Source organism: Coregonus clupeaformis, chromosome 13 (genome assembly GCF_020615455.1).
Source record: "Coregonus clupeaformis isolate EN_2021a chromosome 13, ASM2061545v1, whole genome shotgun sequence".
In the NCBI taxonomy this organism is placed as follows: Eukaryota; Metazoa; Chordata; class Actinopteri; order Salmoniformes; family Salmonidae; genus Coregonus; species Coregonus clupeaformis.
Window position 1 is genome coordinate 57,878,239 of NC_059204.1, and position 27,695 is coordinate 57,905,933.

A 27,695-nucleotide genomic window follows, 5' to 3' on the forward strand; every position below is an offset into this window, starting at 1 on the left:
CCACTGGGAATGTGATGAAAGAAATAAAAGCTGAAATAAATAATTCTCTCTACTATTATTCTGACATTTCACATTCTTAAAATAAAGTGGTGATCCTAACTGACCTAAGACAGGGAATTTTTATTAGGATTCAATGTCAGGAATTGTGAAAAACTGAGTTTAAATGTATTTGGCTAAGGTGTATGTAAACTTCCGACTTCAACTGTATATGGAGGGGAGTGTATGTATACTTTAAGGCCAAGCAGGAGAAAATATGGTTGGAATTTCTATTACATTTATTTCATTATTTGGTCAAACATGTACAAGTGGATGGTCTTTGGTCTGTTTTGTGTCATTCAATTGGTTTCCAGTTTCTCCGTAAGCCCTACCACAGGGAGAATACAGTATGGTGGTGGATAGGACACAGACTTTAGATACAAATCATGACGGAGACAGTAGACACACACCACTTCAGAGAGGACAGCCTGGAGAGCCTTTCTGATGGCATCCTGCAGGGAAGAGGAGTCTGTGACTGAGGCCAGTCGGAGCAATGCATTCTGGGAAATAAAGTAAAGGGAAATAATCATTAATATCATGGTGACTTTGATGCACAGAGGAGAAGAAGGAGCAGGAATGGGTTCTGGATGTTACTCACACAGAACTGCCTCTCCAGCAGCTCATATTCACTGGAGACACATGCACTGTAGAATACAGCCAGACCGACCGGTGACACATACAAAACACTCACTATTACAGCAATCAATGCAAAATCTTAGGACATATCTCAAAGGATGTAGCTTGGTCAATTCTCTAACTGTCAAACTGTGACTGGCAACCAAACACCCAGCCTCCAAAAACTGTAAGTCAAAATATACATTTTTGTCTTTTAGCAGAAACTCTTATCCAGAGCGACTTACAGGAGCAATTAGGGTTAAGTGCCTTGCTCAAGGGCACATCGACACATTTTTCACAAAGTCAGCTCGGGGATTTTAACCAGCGACCATTCGATTACTGACCCAACACTCTTAACCGCTAGGCTACCTGTCCCCCAAATGACAGTAAGTTACAGTCATAACCCAAATTATTGGATCGCTTGATAAAGATTAGCAAAAAAGGCTATATAAAATAAATAATACAAATACTGAGCTACACTGAGTGTACAAAACATTAAGAACACCTGCACTTTCCATGACATAGACTTACCAGCTGAATCCAGACGTGAAAGTTATGATCCCTTATTGATGTCACTTGTTAAATCTACTTCATTTAGTGTAGATGAAGGGGAGGAGACAGGTTAAAGAAGGATTTTTAAGCCTTGAGACAACTGAGACATGGATTGTATGTGTGTGTCATTCAGAGGGTGAATGGGCAAGACAAAAAATGTAAGTGCCTTTGAACAGGGTATGGTAGTAGGTGCCAGGCACACCGGTTTGAGTGTGTCAAGAACTGTAACGCTGCTGGGTTTTTCACGCTCAACAGTTTCCCATGAATGGTCCACCAACCGAAGGACATCCAGCCAACTTGAAACAACTGTGGGAAGCATTAGAGTCAACATGGGCCAGCATCCCTGTGGAATGCTTTCGACACCTTGTGGAGTCCATGGCCCCAGCGAATTGAGGCTGTTCTGAGTGCAAAAGGGGGGGGGGGGGACTAAATATTAGGAAAGTGTTTGTAATTTTTTGTATACTCAGTGTATATTGTAGGCTCAATTTTTTTGGGAAAAATTACATTATTTTATACTAATACAATTGTTCAGAGAAGTAAATTAAAAATCAAAAAAAGATAAGTGTCAAAATTATTGGCACCTCTAACGATTCTTTTAAATAAAATAAAGCAACATTTAATCTGCATTAACATTTTATGTTTTTAAATTAATCTCTGTATTGTGGCCTTGTATGGCTTCCTGTTTCACTGGGGTACAATAATGAGGTAACACACATGTAAAATCCATTTGTCATCCATCACCATGGGGAAAAGCAAAGAACTCACAAATGAAAAGAGACAAATGGTTGTTGACTTTACAAAGAATTACAGAACTTGGTCACATCCTGTGGTCACCAAATTTATAATTCCTTGCCACCTCCATGCCAATCAATATGCTATTTGGAAGGGTTTCCATTTAAAAAAAACTTTATTGAGAGCAACCAACAAATGCAAACACCAGAGCGATATCCTACAAAGCAAGTTAGATCTCAGGGTTTTCTAAAGCTAACCAGCTTCAGTTAGCTTCATATTCCATCTCAGGCTTCATCCGTACTACGGTGTATATTGCTCGACCGCCTGCCGCTAACTCTAGCAGGCTTGTAACTGCGCGTGCATGTCGCACATGGCTAGTCGAATGCCGAACTCTTCGTTGAGACAATGCTGAAACATCAATCCATGGGCGAGTCAGTGCCACATTTTAATTTGTGCCGAAATCAAAATGAATGACAAGTTGTCTTACAAATTCAGCAGGCTATGGTGTGAAATAGGCTTTTAGAAGTGCCGACTTTATTTTATTACTCATCGTTAATGCCATATTTTGTTTGCTTTGGTGTGCTTATCAATGCACAAGCACCTTTTTTCCCCACTCCTATCGTTATGTTTTCTTTATTAAGTCATACAAAAGTGTTACATTATTTGAAGTTTAAAATGCATTCTGTCATTACTAAAAACATTTGATTAATAAAATATTTAATCAGTCGTCTTCCTCAAATGATGGGGATGATGACACAATCTTTGCAAGAGGGAGGGAATCAGATTTATTGGTCCTCAACTCTCGGCTCAGGTGAGCCACTTTCATATGACCTGTTATTCCGAGTTGAACCCAGAGCTGACCAAAATGACCTTGCTAATTCCTTAAACCTGCTTCGGAGGACACCCCTCTGGAGTTTGCTAAACGGCATTGGCACTTGGATTGGAACCGGGTGCTATGGTTAGATGAGACGAAAATAAAGCTCTTTGGCCACGCAAACCAGTGGTGGGTTTGAAAGAAGGATGCATATCAGAAAATAACCTCATACCTACTGTAAAATATGGTGGTGGATCTTTGATGTTATGGGGCTGTTTTGCTCTTGTTAAGGTTAACGGCATCATGAACTCTACCATGTACCAGGACATTTTAGCCAAAAACCTTGTTGCCTCTGCCAGGAGGCTGAAACTTGGTCGCAAGTGGATTTTCTAGCAAGACAATGACCCCAAGCACACATCAAAATCCACAAAGAAACCACAATATCAACATCTTGCAATAGCCATCTCAGTCTCCAGACATGAACCCCATTGAAAATCTGTGGTTTGAATTGAAGGGGGCAGTCCATAAGTGCAGAATGAAGGATATCAAGGATCTGGAAAGACTCTGTATGTAAGAATGGTCTAAGATCCCTCCCAATGATTTCTTCAATCTTATAAAACATTATAGAAAAAGTTAAAGTGCCGCTATCCTCGCAAGGGGAGGATGCACAAAGTATTGAAAACAGGGGTGCCAATAATTTTGACACACATCTTTTTGAGATTTTATTTTATTACTTGTTGAACTAAATATTTTTCTCTGAGCAATTGTATTAGTATAATATAATATAATTTTGTTTGAGCATACCATATACAGTGGGGAAAAAAAGTATTTAGTCAGCCACCAATTGTGCAAGTTCTCCCACTTAAAAAGATGAGAGAGGCCTGTAATTTTCATCATAGGTACATGTCAATTATGACAGACAAAATGAGAAAAAAAAATCCAGAAAATCACATTGTAGGATTTTTAATGAATTTATTTGCAAATTATGGTGGAAAATAAGTATTTGGTCAATAACAAAAGTTTCTCAATACTTTGTTATATACCCTTTGTTGGCAATGACACAGGTCAAACGTTTTCTGTAAGTGTTCACAAGGTTTTCACACACTGTTGCTGGTATTTTGGCCCATTCCTCCATGCAGATCTCCTCTAGAGCAGTGATGTTTTGGGGCTGTCGCTGGGCAACACGGACTTTCAACTCCCTCCAAAGATTTTCTATGGGGTTGAGATGTGGAGACTGGCTAGGCCACTCCAGGACCTTGATATGCTTATTACGAAGCCACTCCTTCGTTGCCCGGGCGGTGTGTTTGGGATCATTGTCATGCTGAAAGACCCAGCCACGTTTCATCTTCAATGCCCTTGCTGATGGAAGGAGGTTTTCACTCAAAATCTCACGATACATGGCCCCATTCATTCTTTCCTTTACACGGATCAGTCGTCCTGGTCCCTTTGCAGAAAAACAGCCCCAAAGCATGATGTTTCCAGCCCCATGCTTCACAGTAGGTATGGTGTTCGTTGGATGCAACTCAGCATTCTTTGTCCTCCAAACACGACGAGTTGAGTTTTTACCAAAAAGTTATATTTTGGTTTCATCTGACCATATGACATTCTCCCAATCCTCTTCTGGATCATCCAAATGCACTCTAGCAAACTTCAGACGGGCCTGGACATGTACTGGCTTAAGCAGGGGGACACATCTTGCAATGCATGATTTGAGTCCCTGGCGGCATAGTGTGTTACTGATGGTAGGCTTTGTTACTTTGGTCCCAGCTCTCTACAGGTCATTCACTAGGTCCCCCCATGTGGTTCTGGGATTTTTGCTCACCGTTCTTGTGATCATTTTGACCCCACGGGGTGAGATCTTGCGTGGAGCCCCAGATCGAGGGAGATTATCAGTGGTCTTGTATGTCTTCCATTTCCTAATAATTGCTCCCACAGTTGATTTATTCAAACCAAGCTGCTTACCTATTGCAGATTCAGTCTTCCCAGCCTGGTGCAGGTCTACAATTTTGTTTCTGGTGTCCTTTGACAGCTCTTTGGTCTTGGCCATAGTGGAGTTTGGAGTGTGACTGTTTGAGGTTGTGGACAGGTGTCTTTTTATACTGATAACAAGTTCAAACAGGTGCCATTAATACAGGTAACGAGTGGAGGACAGAGGAGCCTCTTAAAGAAGAAGTTACAGGTCTGTGAGAGCCAGAAATCTTGCTTGTTTGTAGGTGACCAAATACTTATTTTCCACCATCATTTGCAAATAAATTCATAAAAAATCCTACAATGTGATTTTCTGGAATTTTTTTCCTCAATTTGTCTGTCATAGTTGACGTGTACCTATGGTGAAAATTACAGGCCTCTCTCATCTTTTTAAGTGGGAGAACTTGCACAATTGGTGGCTGACTAAATACTTTTTTTCCCCACTGTAGCTCAGTATTTGTATTACCGTATTTATAGTCTTTTTTGCTATCTTTATGCCAATAATTTCTGTTGTAGCTGTATGTTCCCTTTCATTGCATTACCAAAGAACATGTGGCTTTATTCGTGCCTTCATAATTTTGCACAATTAAAACTGAAGCTGGTTTTAATATTGTTTCATAGCTGTATATTTCAGTAATGTCGACAACACTTTAATGTTCACACGCATAGTGAATGCCCTGGAGAGGGTGCCTGTTTTATACTGCATGATTGGGCATCCAGGGGACACAGCCTCTCGTGACATCACACATCCCCCTCCTCGGGACCGACGTCCTCGTCGGGGTAAAGGCAGCGAAGAAGGCATCACGCCGGGAGAGGGCGTCCGCATTGCCGTGGTGCTTGCCAGACTGCTCTCTCTTCAACTCCTCCAACTCTAGGACCAGGGACTCAGCCTCCTGTTGTCTCTCCTTGAGTTTCTTACTGAACGCATCAGCCTTGGTTTTAGCAGAGTTTAGCTTCTGTTGAGCAGCTTTCAGTTCCTTCTCTCTCTCTGCCTCCGCATTCTTCATCTTGTTCTCCAACACCTTGTACTTCTCCTCTGCCTTCTTCTGGACCTCCTTACTACTGCGCAGGGTCTCCTCACACTCCTCGATGGTCCTGCGCAGCCCTCCAGCTCCTCCTGTTGCTTATGGAAGGAGCTCTGTTGGAGTTTAGCCTGGAGGATATCTAACTCTTCATGTCTAACTGTTGCTTTAACAAACGATACCTCTCAGCGGTCCCCTTCAGACCAGACAGTTCTTTGTCCAGATTCTGTAGCTCCGTCTCTGTGTCGGTCTGGGCACCTGCCATCCCTATCAGAGCCCGGGCGGGAGTGAGTAATCGGAGGATTGCACCGGAGCCTTCCCAGGATGAGTCTTGCCTCTCCGTTTCCGAGGTACTCGGGTTATCCTCTCCTGAGACTCTCTCCAGAGTGGGTAAAAGGCTGGGCAGTCTCGTCCAATTAGGACAGGGACGGGGAGGGAATCAACCACCCCCGCCGTCGTGTGTATGGTTCCCCGTGTGCTGGTCATTGTAAGTTCAGTAACGGGGTATTCTCTGGTGTCCCCATGGACACAGGAAACTGGGAGGACTTTCCCCGGGGTCAGACACGTTGGGCCCACCAAATCCTTACGCACCAGGGTGGCCCGGCTACCAGAATCCAGTAAGGCCTCCACATCATGGTGATTCACAGTTACCGGGCAGGTGGGGGGGTCGATCTGGGCCGCCATCTACGACTCCCTAGAGCGAGGCAAACGGTGTGTGGGTGCTGAGCTGGAGGACTCCGCAGTGGGCATAGGTTCATCGGCTGGTTTCCCACACTGCCAGGAGATATGTCCCATCTCCCCACACCGGTAACACTGTCGAGTTTCCCCCTCCTGGTGTACTCTTCTTGGACCCGCCTGGTTTCTGGCTCCCCCTGGAGCCGGGATAAGTCCTGACGTGGCTGGGTTCGAGACCTTGGGGTCCTTTGGACGGGTTCTTCCCATTTGTGGTGGGGCCGCACTCCTGGGGTCTTTTCGGGAAGCATTCAGCATCTCCGCTGTGGCCTGGTACTTTTCCACAGCTTCCACGGTCAGATCAGCCGTGGTCAAGGCCTGTTGACTGATGAACCGCTTTTGCCTCATAAGGCAGGGCGCGTAGGTAACGATCCACCACAACGGCCTCCACCACCGCCGCTGCTGTATTCCTCTGCGGATCCAGCCATTTCCTTGCGATTCGGACAAGTTCATGCATCTGCGCCCGAGGAGGTTGGTCTGGTTGGAAGGTCCAGCCGTGAAAGCGCTGGGCCATACCAAACTTTGTGAGTCCATATCTGCTGAGGATCTCAGACTTCAGGGCATCATAGTCAGTAACCTGGTCAGGGCCCAGGTCCCGGACAGCATTCAGCGATTCCCCGGTTAGAAAGGGGGCTAACAGACCAACCCACTGTTGCTTGGGCCAGGCTTCCCTAGTGGCCGTGGCCTCAAATGCATGCAGGTATGCCTCAATGTCATCGGTAGCTCCCATCTTAGATATAAAGTCACTTGCCTTTATTGGGCGGGTATTTTGGACCACCCTCTGTCTCTGCAACTGCAATTCCTCTGCCTTCAGAAGGTTGGCTTTCTTTTGCTCCTCCAAGAGAGCCACGTTTGCTTGCATCTGGGCTTGCTGGCCAGCAACAAGGGCTTTCAATATGTCCTCCATTTCAGTCGGGCGGGAGCCTACGGCCAACTTGGAAAACTGGGTGATCAAACCTTCGGTATCCTCCTCTGACATGCACTATTAACGCTTGAGCGTGCCCGTATTCTCCACCATCTGTGACGTCACGAGAGGCTACACAGCTTTCAGCGGGATTGCTCAAGTAGTGCAAGGAGACAAGGTTCAAACAAAACAAGGATTTTATTATAGGTCTTGGGAAATTAACGAAAATATAACAAAAATTCTGTTCTCTTGTGGCTCTTTAAGGGTTAACAGTTCAGGGATGTCTCTTCCACATCCAAAATCATAATTCTCACTCGCTCAGATAACTTTTCCCCAGCCTTACTGTAGTCCACGTTGCAGCTAGTGGCCAACCCAGCAAAAAGTCCTTCCAAATGTCTCTCACGTATTTCCACAGGTGCATATATCCAAAGGTGAGTATTTCCCAAAGGTAAGTATCTCCAAATCCTTATATTCCTCATGGAAGTGGACGTGCAGCACTCTTGTCCTCCAGAGAGCCCAGGTTGGAGACTGTGTCTCTTCCCTTCCCAAACCTTCAGCTCATCAGCTCCTCATTTGTTTCAGCTGCGTGGGAAGATTGGCCATAGAGGGGTGGAGTTCCCGACCATACCAGCAGATGGAGCCATAGCTGTCTGGGTTTGCAGCCACCTCAGGGGGATGTAACGTCCCTCCAGGACACAGCCTCTCGTGACATCACAATATCTTTATATATCTACAGTACATAGCACCAGCCCTCAAGTCATCTCCACCTCCTCCAAAACCTCTGCAGCTTCCTCCAGAGGTATTGATGTAAAAAAGTTGAAAAGGGTTTTCATGCAACATGCTCTGTCTAACACTACTTTTTCTCAAACTGCAGCACAGAAAAGGATCTGTCACACCACCCATGGCACCACTCTCAGGTACTTCATAATCAGTTTTTCTCGCTCTCTCAGTTGTATCAATTACTATTGTTGTTGAAGAACTTCTACATTTTGCAAAACCATATTAATACATTTGTATTATTATTTTATTTTTTATAAAAGAAGACAGCACCTGCTGTGCTCGCTGCGGGGAGCGTGATCCGCCTGCAAGCTCCTCTCAGGAGTGTAGATCCGAGGTGCCATGGGTGTGCTGTGACTTCTGCCAGCACTGGTTCCACTGCAGGTGTGTGCAGTGGGATCAAGAGGTAGCGGTGGAGCTGGATTTTTATTGTGATTTTTGTGACAATATAGGGATGGAGGTCGAGATTTAATTGTTTGTTTTGTTTGTGTTCATATGAAATTATTTATTTGTTCAAAAAAATAAATGTCTAAAATATTATATATATATTTATTGAACCCATCTTGTGTATTTCTTCCTTTACTTTCCAAGTGCACCTCTGCAACACAAACTCCAACAGTGTTTTCATTGTTTATGTTAATGCACATAACTGAAATTTTACGACACCAATAATCACAAAACATTGAAGGCTTGATCACAAGATAACACTGTTGAAGGTAATATATTTCTTAAACGCTGTTGAATATGCCGATAATACGGGATTCTACGCTAGCTTAGCTAGCCAGGACAATGACTTGTAGAAAGTATGACAATTTTACTGACAGGAAAATAGCCATAAAATGACTGAAACCCAGTACACTTAACTATGTATACATACAATGTAATTACAAGTATACAATCTCGTAACATACTAAGCACTGAAATTAGTCAGATACATACAAAGACAAGCTAGCTACATTTCATCACGAAATGGGAGCTAGCATGCTAACAAACAAAGTTAAGTGAATGGCGTTTAGTTAGCTTAATTCGCTTAGCACATTTGCGAACATAAAAGCTTGAACAAAGATGTGAAAACATGAAACTGACAGAAATCACCACTTGTATTAACGAAATCATATGCTAAACACTTGAAAACAACATGTGCCAACTTACAGACATATCTTTCCAAGGCCAAAACAGGAGCAGATGGGAGTCAGTACCAGTCAAAAGTTTGGACACACCTACTCATTCCAGGGTTTTTCTTTATTTTTACTATTTTCTACATTGTAGAATAATAGGGAAGACATCAAAACTGTGAAATAACACATACAGAATCATGTAGTAACCAAAAAAGTGTTAAACAAATCAAAACATATTTTATATTTGAGATTCTTCAAATAGCCATGGTCGAATCAGGCCTTCATGGTCGAATTGCTGCAAAGAAACCACTACTTAAGGACACCAATAAGAAGAAGAGACTTGCTTGGGCCAAGAAACACGAGCAATGGACATTAGACCGGTGGAAATCTGTCCTTTGGTCTGATGAGTACAAATTTGAGATTTTTGGTTCCAACCGCCGTGTCTTTGTAAAACGCAGAGTAGGTGAACGGATGATCTGATCTCTGCATGTGTGGTTCCCACCGTGAAGCATGGAGGAGGAGATGTGATGGTGTGGGGGTGCTTTGCTGGTGACACTGTCAGTGATTTATTTAGAATTCAAGGCACAGCTAACCAGCATAACTACCACCGCATTCTGCAATGATACGCCATCCCATCTGGTTTGCGCTTAGTGGGACTATCATTTGTTTTTCAACAGGACAATGACCCAACACACCTCCAGGCTGTGTAAGGGCTATTTGACCAAGAAGGAGAGTGATGCAGTGCTGCATCAGATGACCTGTCCTCCACAATCACCCAACCTCAACCCAATTGAGATGGTTTGGGTGAGTTGGACTGCAGAGTGAAGGAAAAGCAGCCAACAAGTGCTTAGCATATGTGGGAACTCCTTCAAGAATGTTGGAAAAGCATTCCAGGTGAAGCGGGTTGAGAGAATGCCACGAGTGTGCAAAGCTGTCATCAAGGCAAAGGGTGGCTATTTGAAGAATCTCAAATATAAAATATATTTGTTTTGTTTAACACTTTTTTGGTTACTACATGATTCCATATGTGTTATTTCATACATTCCATATGTGTTATTTCGTACATACCAATACGTACGCTACGGTCACAAGACGCAGGCCTCCTAATTGTCCCTAGAATTTCTAAGCAAACAGCGGGAGGCAGGGCTTTCTCCTATAGATCTCCATTTTTATGGAACAGTCTGCCTACCCATGTGAGAGACGCAGACTCGGTCTCAACCTTTAAGTCTTTACTGAAGACTTATCTCTTCAGTAGGTCATATGATTGAGTGTAGTCTGGCCCAGGAGTGTGAAGGTGAACGGAAAGGCTGGAGCAACGAACAGCCCTTGCTGTCTCTGCCGGGCCGGTTCCCCTCTCCACTGGGGTTCTCTGCCTCTAACCCTGTTGCAGGGGCTGAGTCACTGGCTTGCTGGTGCTCTTTCATGCCGTCCCTGGGAGGGGTGCGTCACTTGAGTGGGTTGAGTTACTGACGTGATCTTCCTGTCTGGGTTGGCGCCCCCCCTTGGTTTGTGCTGTGGTGGAGACCTCTGTGGGCTATACTCGGCCTTGTCTCAGGATTGTAAGTTGGTGGTTGGGGATATCCCTCTAGTGGTGCGGGGGCTGTGCTTTGGCGGAGTGGGTGGGGTTATATCCTTCCTGTTTGGCCCTGTCCGGGGTTTCTTCGGATGGGGCCACAGTGTCTCCGGACCGCTCCTGTCTCAGCCTCCAGTATTTATGCTGCAGTAGTTTATGTGTCGGGGGGCTGGGGTTAGTTGGTTATACCTGGAGTACTTCTCCTGTCTTATCCAGTGTCCTGTGTGAATTTAAGTATGTCTCTCTCTAATTCTCTCGTTCTCTCTTTCTCTCTGAGAACCTGAGCCCTAGGACCATACGTCAGGACTACCGGGCATGATGACACCTTGCTGTCCCCAGTCCGCCTGGCCTTGCTGCTATTCCAGTTTCAACTGTTCTGCCTGCGGCTACGAAACCCCTACCTGTCCCAGACCTGCTGTTTTCAACTCTAAATGATCGGCTATGAAAAGCCAACTGAGAGACCTGAGCCCTAGGACCATACGTCGGGACTACCGGCCGTGGTGACTCCTTGCTGTCCCCAGTCCGCCTGGCCTTGCTGCTATTCCAGTTTAAACTGTTCTGCCTGCGGTTATGGAACCCCTACCTGTCCCAGACCTGCTGTTTTAAACTCTAATGATCGGCTATGAAAAGCCAACTGAGATTTATTCCTGATTATTATTTGACCATGCTTGTCACTTATGAACATTTTTGAACATCTTGGCATGGTTCTGTTATAATCTCCACCCGGCACAGCCAGAAGAGGACTGGCCACCCCTCATAGCCTGGTTCCTCTCTAGGTTTCTTCCTAGGTTTTGCCTTTCTAGGGAGTTTTTCCTAGCCACCGTGCTTCTACACCTGCATTACTAGCTGTTTGGGGTTTTAGGCTGGGTTTCTGTACAGCACTTCGAGATATTAGCTGATGTAAGAAGGGCTATATAAAATAAAATTGATTGAAAATTGATTGATTGATTTCATAGTTTTGACCCTGGAATGAGTAGGTGTGTCCAAACTTTTGACTGGTACTGTATATATACTGTATATATATTTACACACTTGTATTTTATTACCATATAAATATTTCTTAGTTGTAAATGTTTTGGCGCCAAACTGGTGGAAGTTGTGAAAAAAGTCTATAGTTGGAAGAGTTGCAGAGTTAATTGACAATAATGCCATTGTTGATTAGATGCTTTTTTCATTAATTATGTTATTTTCTATCCAGTAGAATCATGGACACAGATGTAAAACATAAATACTATATATGAATACACTTTTTAAAGTTATTCAAGTATAAATTATCAAAGTTACCATAGATTACCTGTTAATTACCTAAATGACTGAAGATTCCAGGAACTTTGGTAAATTACCAGTAGCTTTGCAACCCTAAACCAGAGTGAGTTAAGGTACAGTGCATTCGGAAAGTATTCAGACCCCTTTACTTTTTCCACATTTACAGCCTTATTCTAAAATGGATTAAACAAAAAAAATCCTCATCCATCTACACACATCATGACAAAGCAAAAACAGGTTTTTAGAATTTTTTGCAAATGTATTACAAGCAAAAAACAGATACCTTATTTAAATAAGTATTCAGACCCTTTGCTATGAGACTCGAAATTGAGCTCAGGTGCATCCTGTTTCCATTGATCATCCTTGAGATGTTTCTACGACTTGATTGAAGTCCACTTGTGGTAAATTCAATTGATTAGAGATTATTTGGAAAGGCACACACCTGTCTATATAAGGTCCTACAGTTGACAGTGGACGTCAGAACAGAAACCAAGCCATGAGGTCAATGGAATTGTCCGTAGAGCTCCGAGACAGAATTGTGTCGAGGTACAGATCTGGGGAAGGGTACCAAAAAATTGCTGCAGCAATGAAGTTCCCCAAGAACACAGTGGCCTCCATCATTCTTAAATGGAAGCAGTTTGGAACTACCAAGACTCTTCCTAGAGCTGGCCACCCGGCCAAACTGAGCAATCGGGGAAGAAGGGCCTTGGTCAGGGAGGTGACCAAGAACCCGATGGTCACTCTGACAGAGCTCCAGAGTTCCTCTGTGGAGATGGGAGAACCTGGCAGAAGGGCAACCATCTCTGCAGCACTCCACCAATCAGGCCTTTATGGTAGTGTGGCCAGATGAAAGCCACTCCTCAGTAAAAGGCACAAGACAGCCCGCTTGGGTTGTTGGTTCGATTCCTGCTGGGGTCACCCATACAAAAAATGCATGCATGACTAAGTCACTTTGGATAAATGTGCGTGCTAAATTACATATACAGTTGAAGTCGGAAGTTTACATACATCTTAGCCAAATACATTTAAACTCAGTTTTTCACAATTCCTGACATTTGATCCTAGTAAAAAATTCCCTGTCTTAGGTCAGTTAGGATCACCACTTTTCAAATGTTTCAGGTAGCCTTCCACAAGCTTCCCACAATAAGTTGGGTGAATTTTGGCCCATTCCTCCTGACAGAGCTGGGGTAACTGAGTCAGGTTTGTATGCCTCCTTGCTCGCACACACTTGGGGCCATTGTCCATTTGGAAGACCCATTTGCGACCAAGCTTTAACTTCCTGACTGATGTCTTGAGATGTTGCTTCAATATAACCACATATTTTCCTTCCTCATGATGCCATCTACTTTGTGAAGTGCACCAGTCCCTCCTGCAGCAAAGCACCCCCACAGCATGATGCTGCCACCCCCGTGCTTCACGGTTGGGATGGTGTTCTTCGGCTTGCAAGCCACCCCCTTTTTCCTCCAAACATAACGATGGTCATTATGGCCAAACAGTTCTATTTTTGTTCCATCAGACCAGAGTACATTTCTCCAAAAAGTACCATCTTTTGTAGTCTGGCTTTTTTATGGCGGTTTTGGAGCAGTGGCTTCTTCCTTGCTGAGCGGCCTTTCAGGTTATGTCGATATAGGACTCGTTTTACTGTGGATATAGATACTTTTGTACCTGTTTCCTCCAGCATCTTCACAAGGTCCTTTGCTGTTGTTCTGGGATTGATTTGCACTTTTCGCACCAAAGTACGTTCATCTCTAGGAGACAGAACGCGTCTCCTTCCTGAGCGGTATGACGGCTGCGTGGTCCCATGGTGTTTATACTTGCGTACTATTGTTTGTACAGATGAACGAGGTACCTTCAGGCGTTTGGAAATTGCTCCCAAGGATGAACCAGACTTGTGGAGGTCTACAATTTTTTTTCTGAGGTCTTGGCTGATTTCTTTTGATTGTCCCATGATGTCAAGCAAAGAGGCACTGAGTTTGAAGGTAGGCCTTGAAATACATCCACAGGTACACCTCCAATTGACTCAAATGATGTCAATTAGCCTATCAGAACCTTCTAAAGCCATGACATCATTTTCTGGAATTTTCCAAGCTGTTTAAAGGCACAGTCAACTTAGTGTATGTAAACTTATGACCCACTGGAATTGTGATACAGTGAATTATAAGTGAAATAATCTGTCTGTAAATGTGATGAGTGAAAGGAGTCAGGCGCAGGAGGGTAATCACCGAATACAGAGTTTATTCCTTCGTTGACACACAAATGCACTCAAATAGCGATCAACGAAACAGGCACAGGGGAAACTCTCATCCCTGGCAAATACACTGTAACGGTATAATCCAATAATACATAGGCACAGGGGAAAATCTACCCTGGCAACAAAATGTACGAGTAGCTCCACCGAGCTATACTACTCTCACAAATAACAATCCCCCACAAGGACAAGGGGGCAGAGGGAACACTTATACACAGACTAATGAGGGGATTAGAACCAGGTGTGTGTGATTGACAAGACAAGACAAATATGATGATGATTGGGGCGGCAGTGGTTAGTAAGCCGGTGACGACGAACGCCGAAGCCTGCCCGAACAAGGAGGGGAGGCAGCCTCGGCTGAAGTCGTGACAGTAAACAATTGTTGGAAAAATTACTTGTGTCATGCACAAAGTAGATGTCCTAACCGACTTGCCAAAACTATAGTTTGTAATAACAACAAGATAACTAGTGTAAGACATGCTGTGTCCATAATAAGTATATAGGTTATATATTGTGAGCGTTTGTGAAAGAGCACAGTTAGAAATGATCTGAGGAATCATGAAAATGATCTGAGGAAGTTCAGGAGTAAAAACAAACAAAATATAATTAGTGACTGTGTCCATAAAATGTATATAGTATGTATAAGCATGAAGTAGAGGCCTAAGCATTGTTGTTCACTAGTTTACTCCAATTAGGGAGGGGATGGTGGGGTTAGAAAGTAATAAAGGGAAATATATATATTTTTAAAGGATATGTATGTATGTACAGTGAGGGAAAAAAGTATTTGATCCCCTGCTGATTTTGTATGTTTGCCCACTGACAAAGACATGATCAGTCTATAATTTTAATGGTAGGTTTATTTGAACAGTGAGAGACAGAATAACAACAAAAAAAAACTGAAAAACGCATGTCAAAAATGTTATAAATTGATTTGCATTTTAATGAGGGAAATAAGTATTTGACCCCTCTGCAAAACATGACTTAGTACTTGGTGGCAAAACCCTTGTTTGCAATCACAGAGGTCAGACGTTTCTTGTAGTTGGCCACCAGGTTTGCACACATCTCAGGAGGGATTTTGTTCCACTCCTCTTTGCAGATCTTCTCCAAGTCATTAAGGTTTCGAGGCTGACGTTTGGCAACTCGAACCTTCAGCTCCCCTCCACAGATTTTCTATGGGATTAAGGTCTGGAGACTGGCTAGGCCACTCCAGGACCTTAATGTGCTTCTTCTTGAGCCACTCCTTTGTTGCCTTGGCCGTGTGTTTTGGGTCATTGTCATGCTGGAATAGCCAATCCACTACCCATTTTCAATGCCCTGGCTGAGGGAAGGAGGTTCTCACCCAAGATTTGACGGTACATGGCCCCGTCCATCGTCCCTTTGATGCGGTGAAGTTGTCCTGTCCCCTTAGCAGAAAAACACCCCCAAAGCATAATGTTTCCACCTCCATGTTTGATGGTGGGGATGATGTTCTTGTGGTCATAGGCAGCATTCCTCCTCCTCCAAACACGGCGAGTTGAGTTGATGCCAAAGAGCTCGATTTTGGTCTCATCTGACCACAACACTTTCACCCAGTTCTCCTCTGAATCATTCAGATGTTCATTGGCAAACTTCAGACGGCCCTGTATATGTGCTTTCTTGAGCAGGGGGACCTTGCGGGCGCTGCAGGATTTCAGTCCTTCACAGCGTAGTGTGTTACCAATTGTTTTCTTGGTGACTATGGTCCAAGCTGCCTTGAGATCATTGACAAGATCCTCCCGTGTAGTTCTGGGCTGATTCCTCACCGTTCTCATGATCATTGCAACTCCACGAGGTGAGATCTTGCATGGAGCCCCAGGCTGAGGGAGATGGACAGTTCTTTTGTGTTTCTTCCATTTGCAAATAATCGCACCAACTGTTGTCACCTTCTCACCAAGCTGCTTGGCGATGGTGTTGTAGCCCACTCCAGCCTTGTGTAGGTCTACAATCTTGTCCCTGACATCCTTGGAGAGCTCTTTGGTCTTGGCCATGGTGGAGAGTTTGGAATCTGATTGATTGCTTCTGTGGACAGGTGTCTTTTATACAGGTAACAAGCTGAGATTAGGAGCACTCCCTTTAAGAGTGTGCTCCTAATCTCAGCTCATTACCTGTATAAAAGACACCTGGGAGCCAGAAATCTTTCTGATTGAGAGGGGGTCAAATACTTATTTCCCTCATTAAAATGCAAATCAATTTATAACATTTTTTACATGCGTTTTTCTGGATTTTGTTGTTGTTATTCTGTCTCTCACTGTTCAAATAAACCTACCATTAAAATTATAGACTGATCATTTCTTTGTCAGTGGGCAAACGTACAAAATCAGCAGGGGATCAAATACTTTTTTCCCTCACTGTATGTATACATGTATGTATGTGTATATATATATATGTATGTATGTGTATATGTGTATATAGATATATACACTGCTCAAAAAAATAAAGGGAACACTTAAACAACACAATGTAACTCCAAGTCAATCACACTTCTGTGAAATCAAACTGTCCACTTAGGAAGCAACGCTGATTGACAATAAATTTCACATGCTGTTGTGCAAATGGAATAGACAACAGGTGGAAATTATAGGCAATTAGTAAGACACCCCCAATAAAGAAGTGGTTCTGCAGGTGGTGACCACAGACCACTTCTCAGTTCCTATGCTTCCTGGCTGATGTTTTGGTCACTTTTGAATGCTGGCGGTGCTTTCACTCTAGTGGTAGCATGAGATGGAGTCTACAACCCACACAAGTGGCTCAGGTAGTGCAGCTCATCCAGGATGGCACATCAATGCGAGCTGTGGCAAGAAGGTTTGCTGTGTCTGTCAGCGTAGTGTCCAGAGCATGGAGGCGCTACCAGGAGACAGGCCAGTACATCAGGAGACGTGGAGGAGGCCGTAGGAGGGCAACAACCCAGCAGCAGGACCGCTACCTCCACCTTTGTGCAAGGAGGAGCAGGAGGAGCACTGCCAGAGCCCTGCAAAATGACCTCCAGCAGGCCACAAATGTGCATGTGTCTGCTCAAACGGTCAGAAACAGACTCCATGAGGGTGGTATGAGGGCCTGACGTCCACAGGTGGGGGTTGTGCTTACAGCCCAACACCGTGCAGGACGTTTGGCATTTGCCAGAGAACACCAAGATTGGCAAATTCGCCACTGACGCCCTGTGCTCTTCACAGATGAAAGCAGGTTCACACTGAGCACATGTGACAGACGTGACAGTCTGGAGATGCCGTGGAGAACGTTCTGCTGCCTGCAACATCCTCCAGCATGACCGGTTTGGCGGTGGGTCAGTCATGGTGTGGGGTGGCATTTCTTTGGGGGGCCGCACAGCCCTCCATGTGCTCGCCAGAGGTAGCCTGACTGCCATTAGGTACCGAGATGAGATCCTCAGACCCCTTGTGAGACCATATGCTGGTGCGGTTGTCCCTGGGTTCCTCCTAATGCAAGACAATGCTAGACCTCATGTGGCTGGAGTGTGTCATCAGTTCCTGCAAGAGGAAGGCATTGATGCTATGGACTGGCTCGCCCGTTCCCCAGACCTGAATCCAATTGAGCACATCTGGGACATCATGTCTCGCTCCATCCACCAACGCCACGTTGCACCACAGACTGTCCAGGAGTTGGCGGATGCTTTAGTCCAGGTCTGGGAGGAGATCCCTCAGGAGACCATCCGCCACCTCATCAGGAGCATGCCCAGGCGTTGTAGGGAGGTCATACAGGCACGTGGAGGCCACACACACTACTGAGCCTCATTTTGACTTGTTTTAAGGACATTACATCAAAGTTGGATCAGCCTGTAGTGTGGTTTTCCACTTTAATTTTGAGGGTGACTCCAAATCCAGACCTCCATGGGTTGATAAATTGTATTTCCATTGATAATTTTTGTGTGATTTTGTTGTCAGCACATTCAACTATGTAAAGAAAAAAGTATTTAATAAGATTATTTCATTCATTCAGATCTAGGATGTGTTGTTTAAGTGTTCCCTTAATTTTTTTGAGCAGTGTATATATACAGTGGGGAGAACAAGTATTTGATACACTGCCGATTTTGCAGGTTTTCCTACTTACAAAGCATGTAGAGGTCTGTAATTTTTAACATAGGTACACTTCAACTGTGAGAGACAGAATCTAAAACAAAAATCCAGAAAATCACATTGTATGATTTTTAAGTAATTCATTTGCGTTTTATTGCATGACATAAATATTTGATACATCCGAAAAGCAGAACTTAATATTTGGTACAGAAACCTTTGTTTGCAATTACAGAGATCATACGTTTCCTGTAGGTCTTGACCAGGTTTGCACACACTGCTGCAGGGATTTTGGCCCACTCCTCCATACAGACCTTCTCCAGATCCTTCAGGTTTTGGGGCTGTCGCTGGGCAATACGGACATTCAGCTCCCTCCAAAGATTTTCTATTGGGTTCAGGTCTGGAGACTGGCTAGGCCACTCCAGGACCTTGAGATGCTTCTTACGGAGCCACTCCTTAGTTGCCTTGGCTGTGTGTTTCGGGTCGTTGTCATGCTGGAAGACCCAGCCACGACCCATCTTCAATGCTCTTACTGAGGGAAGGAGGTTGTTGGCCAAGATCTCGCGATACATGGCCCCATCCATCCTCCCCTCAATACGGTGCAGTCGTCCTGTCCCCTTTGCAGAAAAGCATCCCCAAAGAATGATGTTTCCACCTCCATGCTTCACGGTTGGGATGGTGTTCTTGGGGTTGTACTCATCCTTCTTCTTCCTCCAAACACGGTGAGTGGAGTTTAGACCAAAAAGCTCTATTTTTGTCTCATCAGACCACATGACCTTCTCCCATTCCTCCTCTGAATCATCCAGATGGTCATTGGCAAACTTCAGACGGGCCTGGACATGCGCTGGCTTGAGCAGGGGGACCTTGCGTGCGCTGCAGGATTTTAATCCATGACGGCGTAGTGTGTTACTAATGGTTTTCTTTGAGACTGTGGTCCCAGCTCTCTTCAGGTCATTGACCAGGTCCTGCCATGTAGTTCTGGGCTGATCCCTCACCATCCTCATGATCATTGATGCCCCACGAGGTGAGATCTTGCATGGAGCCACAGACCGAGGGTGATTGACCGTCATCTTGAACTTCTTCCATTTTCTAATAATTGCACCAACAGTTGTTGCCTTCTCACCAAGCTGCTTGCCTATTGTCCTGTAGCCCATTCCAGCCTTGTACAGGTCTACAATTTTATCCCTGATGTCCTTACACAGCTCTCTGGTCTTGGCCATTGTGGAGAGGTTGGAGTCTGTTTGATTGAGTGTGTGGACAGGTGTCTTTTATACAGGTAATGAGTTCAAACAGGTGCAGTTAATACAGGTAATGAGTGGAGAACAGGAGGGCTTCTTAAAGAAAAACTAACAGGTCTGTGAGAGCCGGAATTCATACTGGTTGGTAGGTGATCAAATACTTATGTCATGCAATAAAATGCAAATGATTTACTTAAAAATCATACAATGTGATTTTCTGGATTTTTGTTTTAGATTCTGTCTCTCACAGTTGAAGTGTACCTATGATAAAAATTACAGACCTCTACATGCTTTGTAAGTAGGAAAACCTGCAAAATCGGCAGTGTATCAAATACTTGTATATATGCGAGAAAAAAAATAGAAAAAAACATATGGGGGATTGGAAGTGATGCAGACAATTACATTGATGGAAGTTACAATCTATCTGCAATATTAAAGCTGATCTACCCCCTAAAAATAAAAAATAAAAAATAAAATATATCGTTTGTTAACAACAAATTTGTGGAGTGGTTGAAAAACAAGTTTTAATGACTCCAACCTAAGTGTATGTAAACTTCCGACTTCAACTGTATATTATTATACTGTATATCGTATTATTATATTATTATGAATAGTGTAGGAAAACACACACACACACACAGGGTCAGTCAAACAGACGTCAGTAATGTATCTGAATTCCCCCAGTAGGGGTGGGGTGTGGAGGGAGGAATGGAGGGTGTGGAGCGGAGTAACCATGGCGTGTGGAGTCATGTGTCTGCTGATTGAATTGATCTATGCTAAAGGTCACAGTAACCTTATGGAGAATATAAGCTCTGAGTAATTACATCACCTGGAATCAATAGGACTCCACCTATACTCTATGGCAGGCCTCTCTGCTTTACAATACAGTCCTGCTTTACCTCCTGAGCTGCCTCATCTGAGGTAATTAACATCTGACATTCGACCTGTGGCTATGACAGGCCAGCCTGGAGGTTACCTCTTTCTGAGTTTGAGCAGAATTGAAGTCTCTCTTCTGTCACTTCATAGGTAGCACAAACACTATCATTGCTGGAAAACACATCAATCATTCATGAAAGTGGGAGAGCGAATCAACACAAACATTCCATTCATCTCAGCACTTTCACATCAAATCTTGACTGCTGCAACCAGAGCCAGAGGTGGCTGGGAGAGGTGTCAGATTAAAAAATTACAGAACAAGACCATGCAAGCAATAATGGAACGAATGAGTGAGCATTACCTTCCTGTATATAGCCTTGCTATTGTTATTTTACTATTGTTATTTTACTGCTGCTCTTTAATTATTTGTTACTTTTATTTCTTAAAACTGCATTGTTGGTTAGGGGCTTGTAAGTAAGCATCTCACTGTAAGGTGTACACCTGTTGTATTCGGTGCATGTGACAAATACAATTTGATTTGATTTGATTTGATTACACACACAGTAAATGAGTCCACTTAGTGTTTATCTTAAACAGTAGCGATGTGTCTTGTAAGTTTGCTCCCAGTAGTCTCCAGTCTGGTAGGATAACACTGTATAGAATACGATTCATACAATAATTCCTGCTTTGGCCTCACTGGGCCTCTGTTCACTGTATCTGCTTTATGTTTGGTACTGTGTGTATAGAAATGGTTTGAATCCAGGCTCTGTCGTAGCCGGCCGCGACCGGGAGACCCATGGGGTGGCGCACAATTAGCCCAGCGTCGTCCAGGGTAGTGGAGGGAATGGCCGGCAGGGATGTAGCTCAGTTGGTAGAGCATGGCGTTTGCAACGCCAAAGTTGTGGGTTCGATTCCCACGGGGGGCCAGTATGAAAAAATAAAATAATAATGTATGCACTCACTAACTGTAAGTCGCTCTGGATAAGAGCGTCTGCTAAATAACTAAAATGTAATTAATAAATGAGACACACTGAGACAAGACTGGGACACAGAAAACTAGGGCAGACTTAGGGATGACAGAGAGGGGTCCCACTTGTTAAAATAGACTAAGTTGAGGGAAGGAAAGTGTGCGGGGGAGACGATGAGACAGCCTGTCCAGTATTACATACATGGCTATGATAATATAATTTCACAGTTATTTCAGTGCATTAAACCCATATCTAAATACATCATCATAAACAGGAGGTAATTTACCATACTACAGTCTGCCTACGTAGGCTACTAGCTTCTTAATCCACTGGGAAGTTGTAAACCGGATGTATACGTGGTGAAAGACCTCTTTCATCACATACAGACAATAACAGTGGCACACGGACATGCCAAACATGGCAACACTATGACTTTGGTCTGTATTCATTTGCTTGGCAGATACACTCATCCCTGGACATCAAACACCTGTCTTTTACCCTTTACGTTTGACAGGTAGCTCACACTCACAATCTGTTCTTTTCATCAGCCACAGTTTACTACACATGGCGTTATCTGCTGCTAATATGTTAGTGTTAATAGGGGGTGTTGAGACCTTTGGTTCAGCAATATGCCATTGGAGAACTGCCTGAAAGCACTGGGACTGAGTAATCTGAGGGTTCATATAGAAATAGTATAGTAGTAAAAGTATAAGTAGCTTATTTGAATGGGTTTCAGTCTCATTCCATGTGAATAAAAGAAGATCGTGATAGAATGTACTGTAGATACATATACTGTAAATATCAGTGCTCCAGCGATGCAGATTTAGGAACTTTACCTAAACAGGGAAGTCTGAATCTATATAAACAAAGTTGTGGAGGGCTTAATGGGAAGACAGAAGAGAGATGTACACAGTGAGACAGGACAGTAGAGTGCCTCTAGCCTCCACTGTAGTCAGACAAACAGTGTTTGTTGGTATCTGTAAACAGCAGAGGGGTCAGAGGGTAAAGACCAGAGGTCTGACAGATGGTTGCTGATTCAGCTGTATGCGAATTGGCCCATATTGATTAGCAGCATGTTAGTTGTGACCCAGAAATACCTTCCCTATTTTTACCCCATTGCATGCGCACACATTACGTCAGAGAACTGACAGTGACAGTCAAAAACACTGAGCGCTGTCCTCACCCCAACTGTGCTTTGACGAGCAGCTCAAATGCCAACACCAGCCTCCCAGCAGGCCTGTCTCCATCAGCAAACAAGGCTCTGGAGGATCTTAGTTAGAGCTGAGCATCAACTACATAGAAAGGCACCCCACTGACAAGTGCTGTGGAGAGACAGGAAACGCATCACAGAGTTTAGAGTCCACTGTACCATCACTAATGGGCAGAGACAACATGGGGCTCAATGGTCAACAACATCCCTGACTATCTCTGAGGCGTTTGTGGTGTTTAACATCCAGTCTACTGCCGAATTAGATCCTGTCTTCTGGAGTTTCCAAATACTGTAAATGGGAGTCCCTTTTCTATTTGTATATTCCCTGATCTTATATGGTGCACTTACAAACTCATCAGTAATTCCAAAATTATTATTATTATTATGCTCTAACAAAGGACACAAGAAAATATATTAATTTGTCTTCACAAAACTAAAGTTAGTAGGCAAACAAGCCAGCAGTATTAATTAAAAAGCAGGCCTTAATTTAAAACAACAATAACGTGGCAGTTAACAACTACATGTAGCATCATAAAAACTGATCAATTAATCAAAATGCCTGTTTGACTTGGATTATTAGCATTAGCGGCCAAAAATGCTACACAAAACAAATATTCTTATTGAGTGAATTCCTATACCGTTTCCTTTCTCAATTTGATAACATTGTACTCACGTTTTCATTGACACATACTTGGATTGTTTTGGAGAGTTTTATCTGAGCGTCGAAGATTGTCTATTATATTGACAAGATATTCGTGTGACCACTAACAATGGAAAAACATGTCCTCAAAGATGGAAGGCAGGAGGGAGGAGGCAAGATCAGGTGGGACCATTCTAGTCAATGAGAGGGCAGATATGTGTGTGCACAACAGGCAATTGAGATAGATAGAGGACTCATCTTTATATCTGTGCCATTGAGGCTATCTCCATTTGAAAGTAGTCAATTTCTTCATTGGCTGATTGCGCCCAACTCATAGGAATCCCACCCAGTTGATTACTTTAAAATGGTGGAAGCCCTGAATGGCAATGTCCATGCTAAAACGGGTTATAGCAATGATGAGTCCTCTATCTATGACAACGAGCACAACTCCGATATTAAGTTGTTTTTGGGTAAGTTGACGAAATGCCACGTGCGTCCTCTTATATCAGTGCATTCGTAACAACCTAACCATTACAAAACTTCTACTCGATCAAATAAGCCTCACGTAGCAAGTGAGCAATTCCCCCAAAAAATTGACCAAAACACTCTCTCATTGACCTCCATACAAAAATTCCTCACTCCGTGGGCTTATTTTCATGGACAGATTTTGGGCAGAGTAAAATGTCTCGCTTCACCTCTTCCTGTGAGCATTTGGTGTGCTCTCACCTGTCTGAGTTTTTGAAGGACCCGAATACAGGGGAGGCATCCACAAACGTGCCTGTTTTGTTACTTGACCATAGAGTTTGCTAGAGGACACACCTGCCACGAATGCCCTCTCTCCACCTCCATGCCTCAGACTGGGGGAATTCTGACAACCCAGTATAACAGATTATTGTGAAATAGACACAAATTGCTTATTGGAAATTTGTGACAGGTACACGAAGAAGAAAAAAAACATTTGGTGTGCAGTACACGACTTTATATACAGTGTGCAGTACAATATTTGTATACAGTGCATTTCAATCACAGATAGTAGGTTACTTCAGATAGGAGGGAGGTTGGTCGAGCGCATAACGCGAACGTCTAGGAACCCAAAGGTTGTGTGTTTGAATCTCATCATGTACAACTTTAGCTAATTAGCAAATTTGCAACTACTTTTTATCTACTTTGCATCTACTTAGCATGTTAGCTAACCCTTCCCCTAACCTTAACCCTTTAACCTAACTCATAACCTTAACCCTTTAACTACTTAGCTAGCATTTTACCTAACCCTAACTTTAACCACTAACCCTAATCCCTAAACCTAACCCTAATCTTCACCCCTAACCCTAATCTTAACCCTTAGCCTAGCTAATGTTAGCCACCGAGATAGCTTAGCTCGGTGGCTATTGCAACGAATTGGAATTTGTGTAATGTACACGAATGCGTTATGAAGAAAGAAAATCGTATAATACACAATGGACTTTTTCGTGTGCCTGTCATGAATTTCGAAAAAGTCATTTGTGTCTATTTCATAATAAGCTGTGATAGTGTGTTGAATTCTGAACAGTATGGCAGCACAATGTTTGAAGTTCACATTTTGCCTTTAATCTAAACATTTGTATTCTGATATGGGGGACCAAGTTCCTCATACGGTACGTGGCTGTGTGGTTGAGTGGGTAAAATTCCAAATCAATTTGCCATCTTACTGCCCCAGCATTCAGGGGTTAAATTCCTGCTTCCGCCGGTCCAACTTTCACTCCAAAATAAAGGTGGAATTTCACAAAAATATATTCTCCCTAGGCCCTATTCAGACTTGAGATAAGGTGATTTAACATGACTTGAATCTATGTTAAGTCTACTCATCTCAAGTCTGAATCAGGCCCCAGTGCTCATTGTAACAAGGGTGGTTTAGCACACCAGTTTAGTCTTGAAGACTGGCTGAGTGCACTAAGGCAGTGTTTTGACAAGTAGGAGACCTGGTTTCACATCCACCTTCTTACATGAATGCCATTGATGAAAGCCCACTTTACACATGTGACCTCTGCTATAACTTACATAGCCCTAAACATTTTGATTGTAACATTATTTATAATCTCACAATGGGCCTGGCAACTGTAGCCTATAATTAGTGCCAAAGTCAACCCTAGGAAAACGATTACATTCCCAGTGTCTTCTTTAAAATGTTAATCAAAATATTGACTGAAAATCATCAATCAATATTTATGCTATAAACCATTTACAATTTAAAACGATTTGATTGTATGGGAGACACAGTCTGCCAAAACATTATTTTTATGTTTTAATGCTGCCTTTTACATGCACTGAAACACCAAAAGTGTTTTCCCAACACTCACTTAAAAACACAATTATTCAGATTGAAGAACCACTTTGGGTGTTTCAGAGTACTTCCAGTCTATTTTTAAATACATTCAGTGTATCATAAGGTTCATAAGGTTTAGATTAAAACACCAGATCCCACCATAGGTGAACTACTTTTCATGGTTTTACTACACAATGATGGTGTTTTGAGTCTTTCTATTTTAATAGTGTACACTCCCAAAACAAGAAAACAGACAGACCAGTGAAGAGGTTGTAACACAAGGGAGGGGTGGAAAGGCTATCATTAAAATTGCCCAAATGAGGTAGCCTTGAAATTACAAGACTGTGCAGGGAACATTCATGTAAGCTCGTGAGATCAGGAGGCTTGCAAGGCTACAAATGAGGCTGATAACAGATTAGTCCATTGCTCTGTTGACTTACTGGGATACTTCAAAACAGAATCACTTTACAGTAAGCCCTTTCATGAGTAAATACATGTTTGCTCTCAGGGTTTGATACACATTAAATATACATTTGTGATTGAACTGGGTAAGTTGCCCTCATGCTAATATCCTTGCGTCTGTGCTAAACAAACTGTTCTTCCCTAGACAATGAGCTCTATCATGTAGGGAGAGTCATAATAACAGCCTGTCAGCCAGTCATGGATAATTAAGTGTTGATTTCACCTTGCCTGGTGGGACCCCAGAGACTGAGGATCCTATCACTGTCTGACTGCTAATACTAATACAGGGAGGGGAAAAAGGATTTGATCCCCTGCTGATTTTGTACGTTTGCCCACTGACAAAAGACATGATCAGTCTATAATTTTAATGGTAGATTTATTTGAACAGTGAGAGACAGAATAACAACAACAAAAAACAGAAAAACGCATGTAAAAAATGTTATAAATTGATTTGCATTTTAATGAGGGAAATAAGTATTTGACCCCTCTGCAAAACATGACTTAGTACTTGGTGGCAAAACCCTTGTTGGCAATCACAGAGGTCAGACGTTTCTTGTAGTTGGCCAACAGGTTTGCACACATCTCAGGAGGGATTTTGTTCCACTCCTCTTTGCAGATCTTCTCCAAGTCATTAAGGTTTCGAGGCTGACGTTTGGCAACTCGAACCTTCAGCTCCCTCCACAGATGTTCTATGGGATTAAGGTCTGGAGACTGGCTAGGCCACTCCAGGACCTTAATGTGCTTCTTCTTGAGCCACTCCTTTGTTGCCTTGGCCGTGTGTTTTGGGTCATTGTCATGCTGGAATAGCCAATCCACTACCCATTTTCAATGCCCTGGCTGAGGGAAGGAGGTTCTCACCCAAGATTTGACGGTACATGGCCCCGTCCATCGTCCCTTTGATGCAGTGAAGTTGTCCTGTCCCCTTAGCAGAAAAACACCCCCAAAGCATAATGTTTCCACTTCCATGTTTGATGGTGGGGATGGTGTTATTGTGGTCATAGGCAGCATTCCTCCTCCTCCAAACACGGCGAGTTGAGTTGATGCCAAAGAGCTCGATTCTGGTCTCATCTGACCACAACACTTTCACCCAGTTCTCCTCTGAATCATTCAGTTGTTCATTGGCAAACTTCAGACGGCCTTGTATATGTGCTTTCTTGAGCAGGGGGACCTAGCGGGCGCTGCAGGATTTCAGTCCTTCACAGCGTAGTGTGTTACCAATTGTTTTCTTGGTGACTATGGTCCAAGCTGCCTTGAGATCATTGACAAGATCCTCCCGTGTAGTTCTGGGCTGATTCCTCACCGTTCTCATGATCATTGCAACTCCACGAGGTGAGATCTTGCATGGAGCCCCAGGCCGAGGGAGATTGACAGTTATTTTGTGTTTCTTCCATTTGCGAATAATCGCACCAACTGTTGTCACCTTCTCACCAAGCTGCTTGGCGATGGTGTTGTAGCCCACTCCAGCCTTGTGTAGGTCTACAATCTTGTCCCTGACATCCTTGGAGAGCTCTTTGGTCTTGGCCATGGTGGAGAGTTTGGAATCTGATTGATTGATTGCTTCTGTGGACAGGTGTCTTTTATACAGGTAACAAGCTGAGA

The 27,695-nt window shown here is 43.4% G+C and overlaps 1 protein-coding gene across 1 annotated transcript in view; it reads right to left on the reverse strand.

Moving 5' to 3' along the window:
* The window catches only part of LOC121579990 (cGMP-dependent 3',5'-cyclic phosphodiesterase-like), a 50,688-nt gene that overhangs the window by 19,677 nt on the left and 3,316 nt on the right, over nt 1-27,695 (reverse strand). Inside the window, exon 2 of the mRNA XM_041895041.2 lies at nt 447-536. Within this exon, the coding sequence (XP_041750975.1) occupies nt 447-536 (90 nt within the window). The remainder of the gene's footprint in view (nt 1-446; nt 537-27,695) is intronic.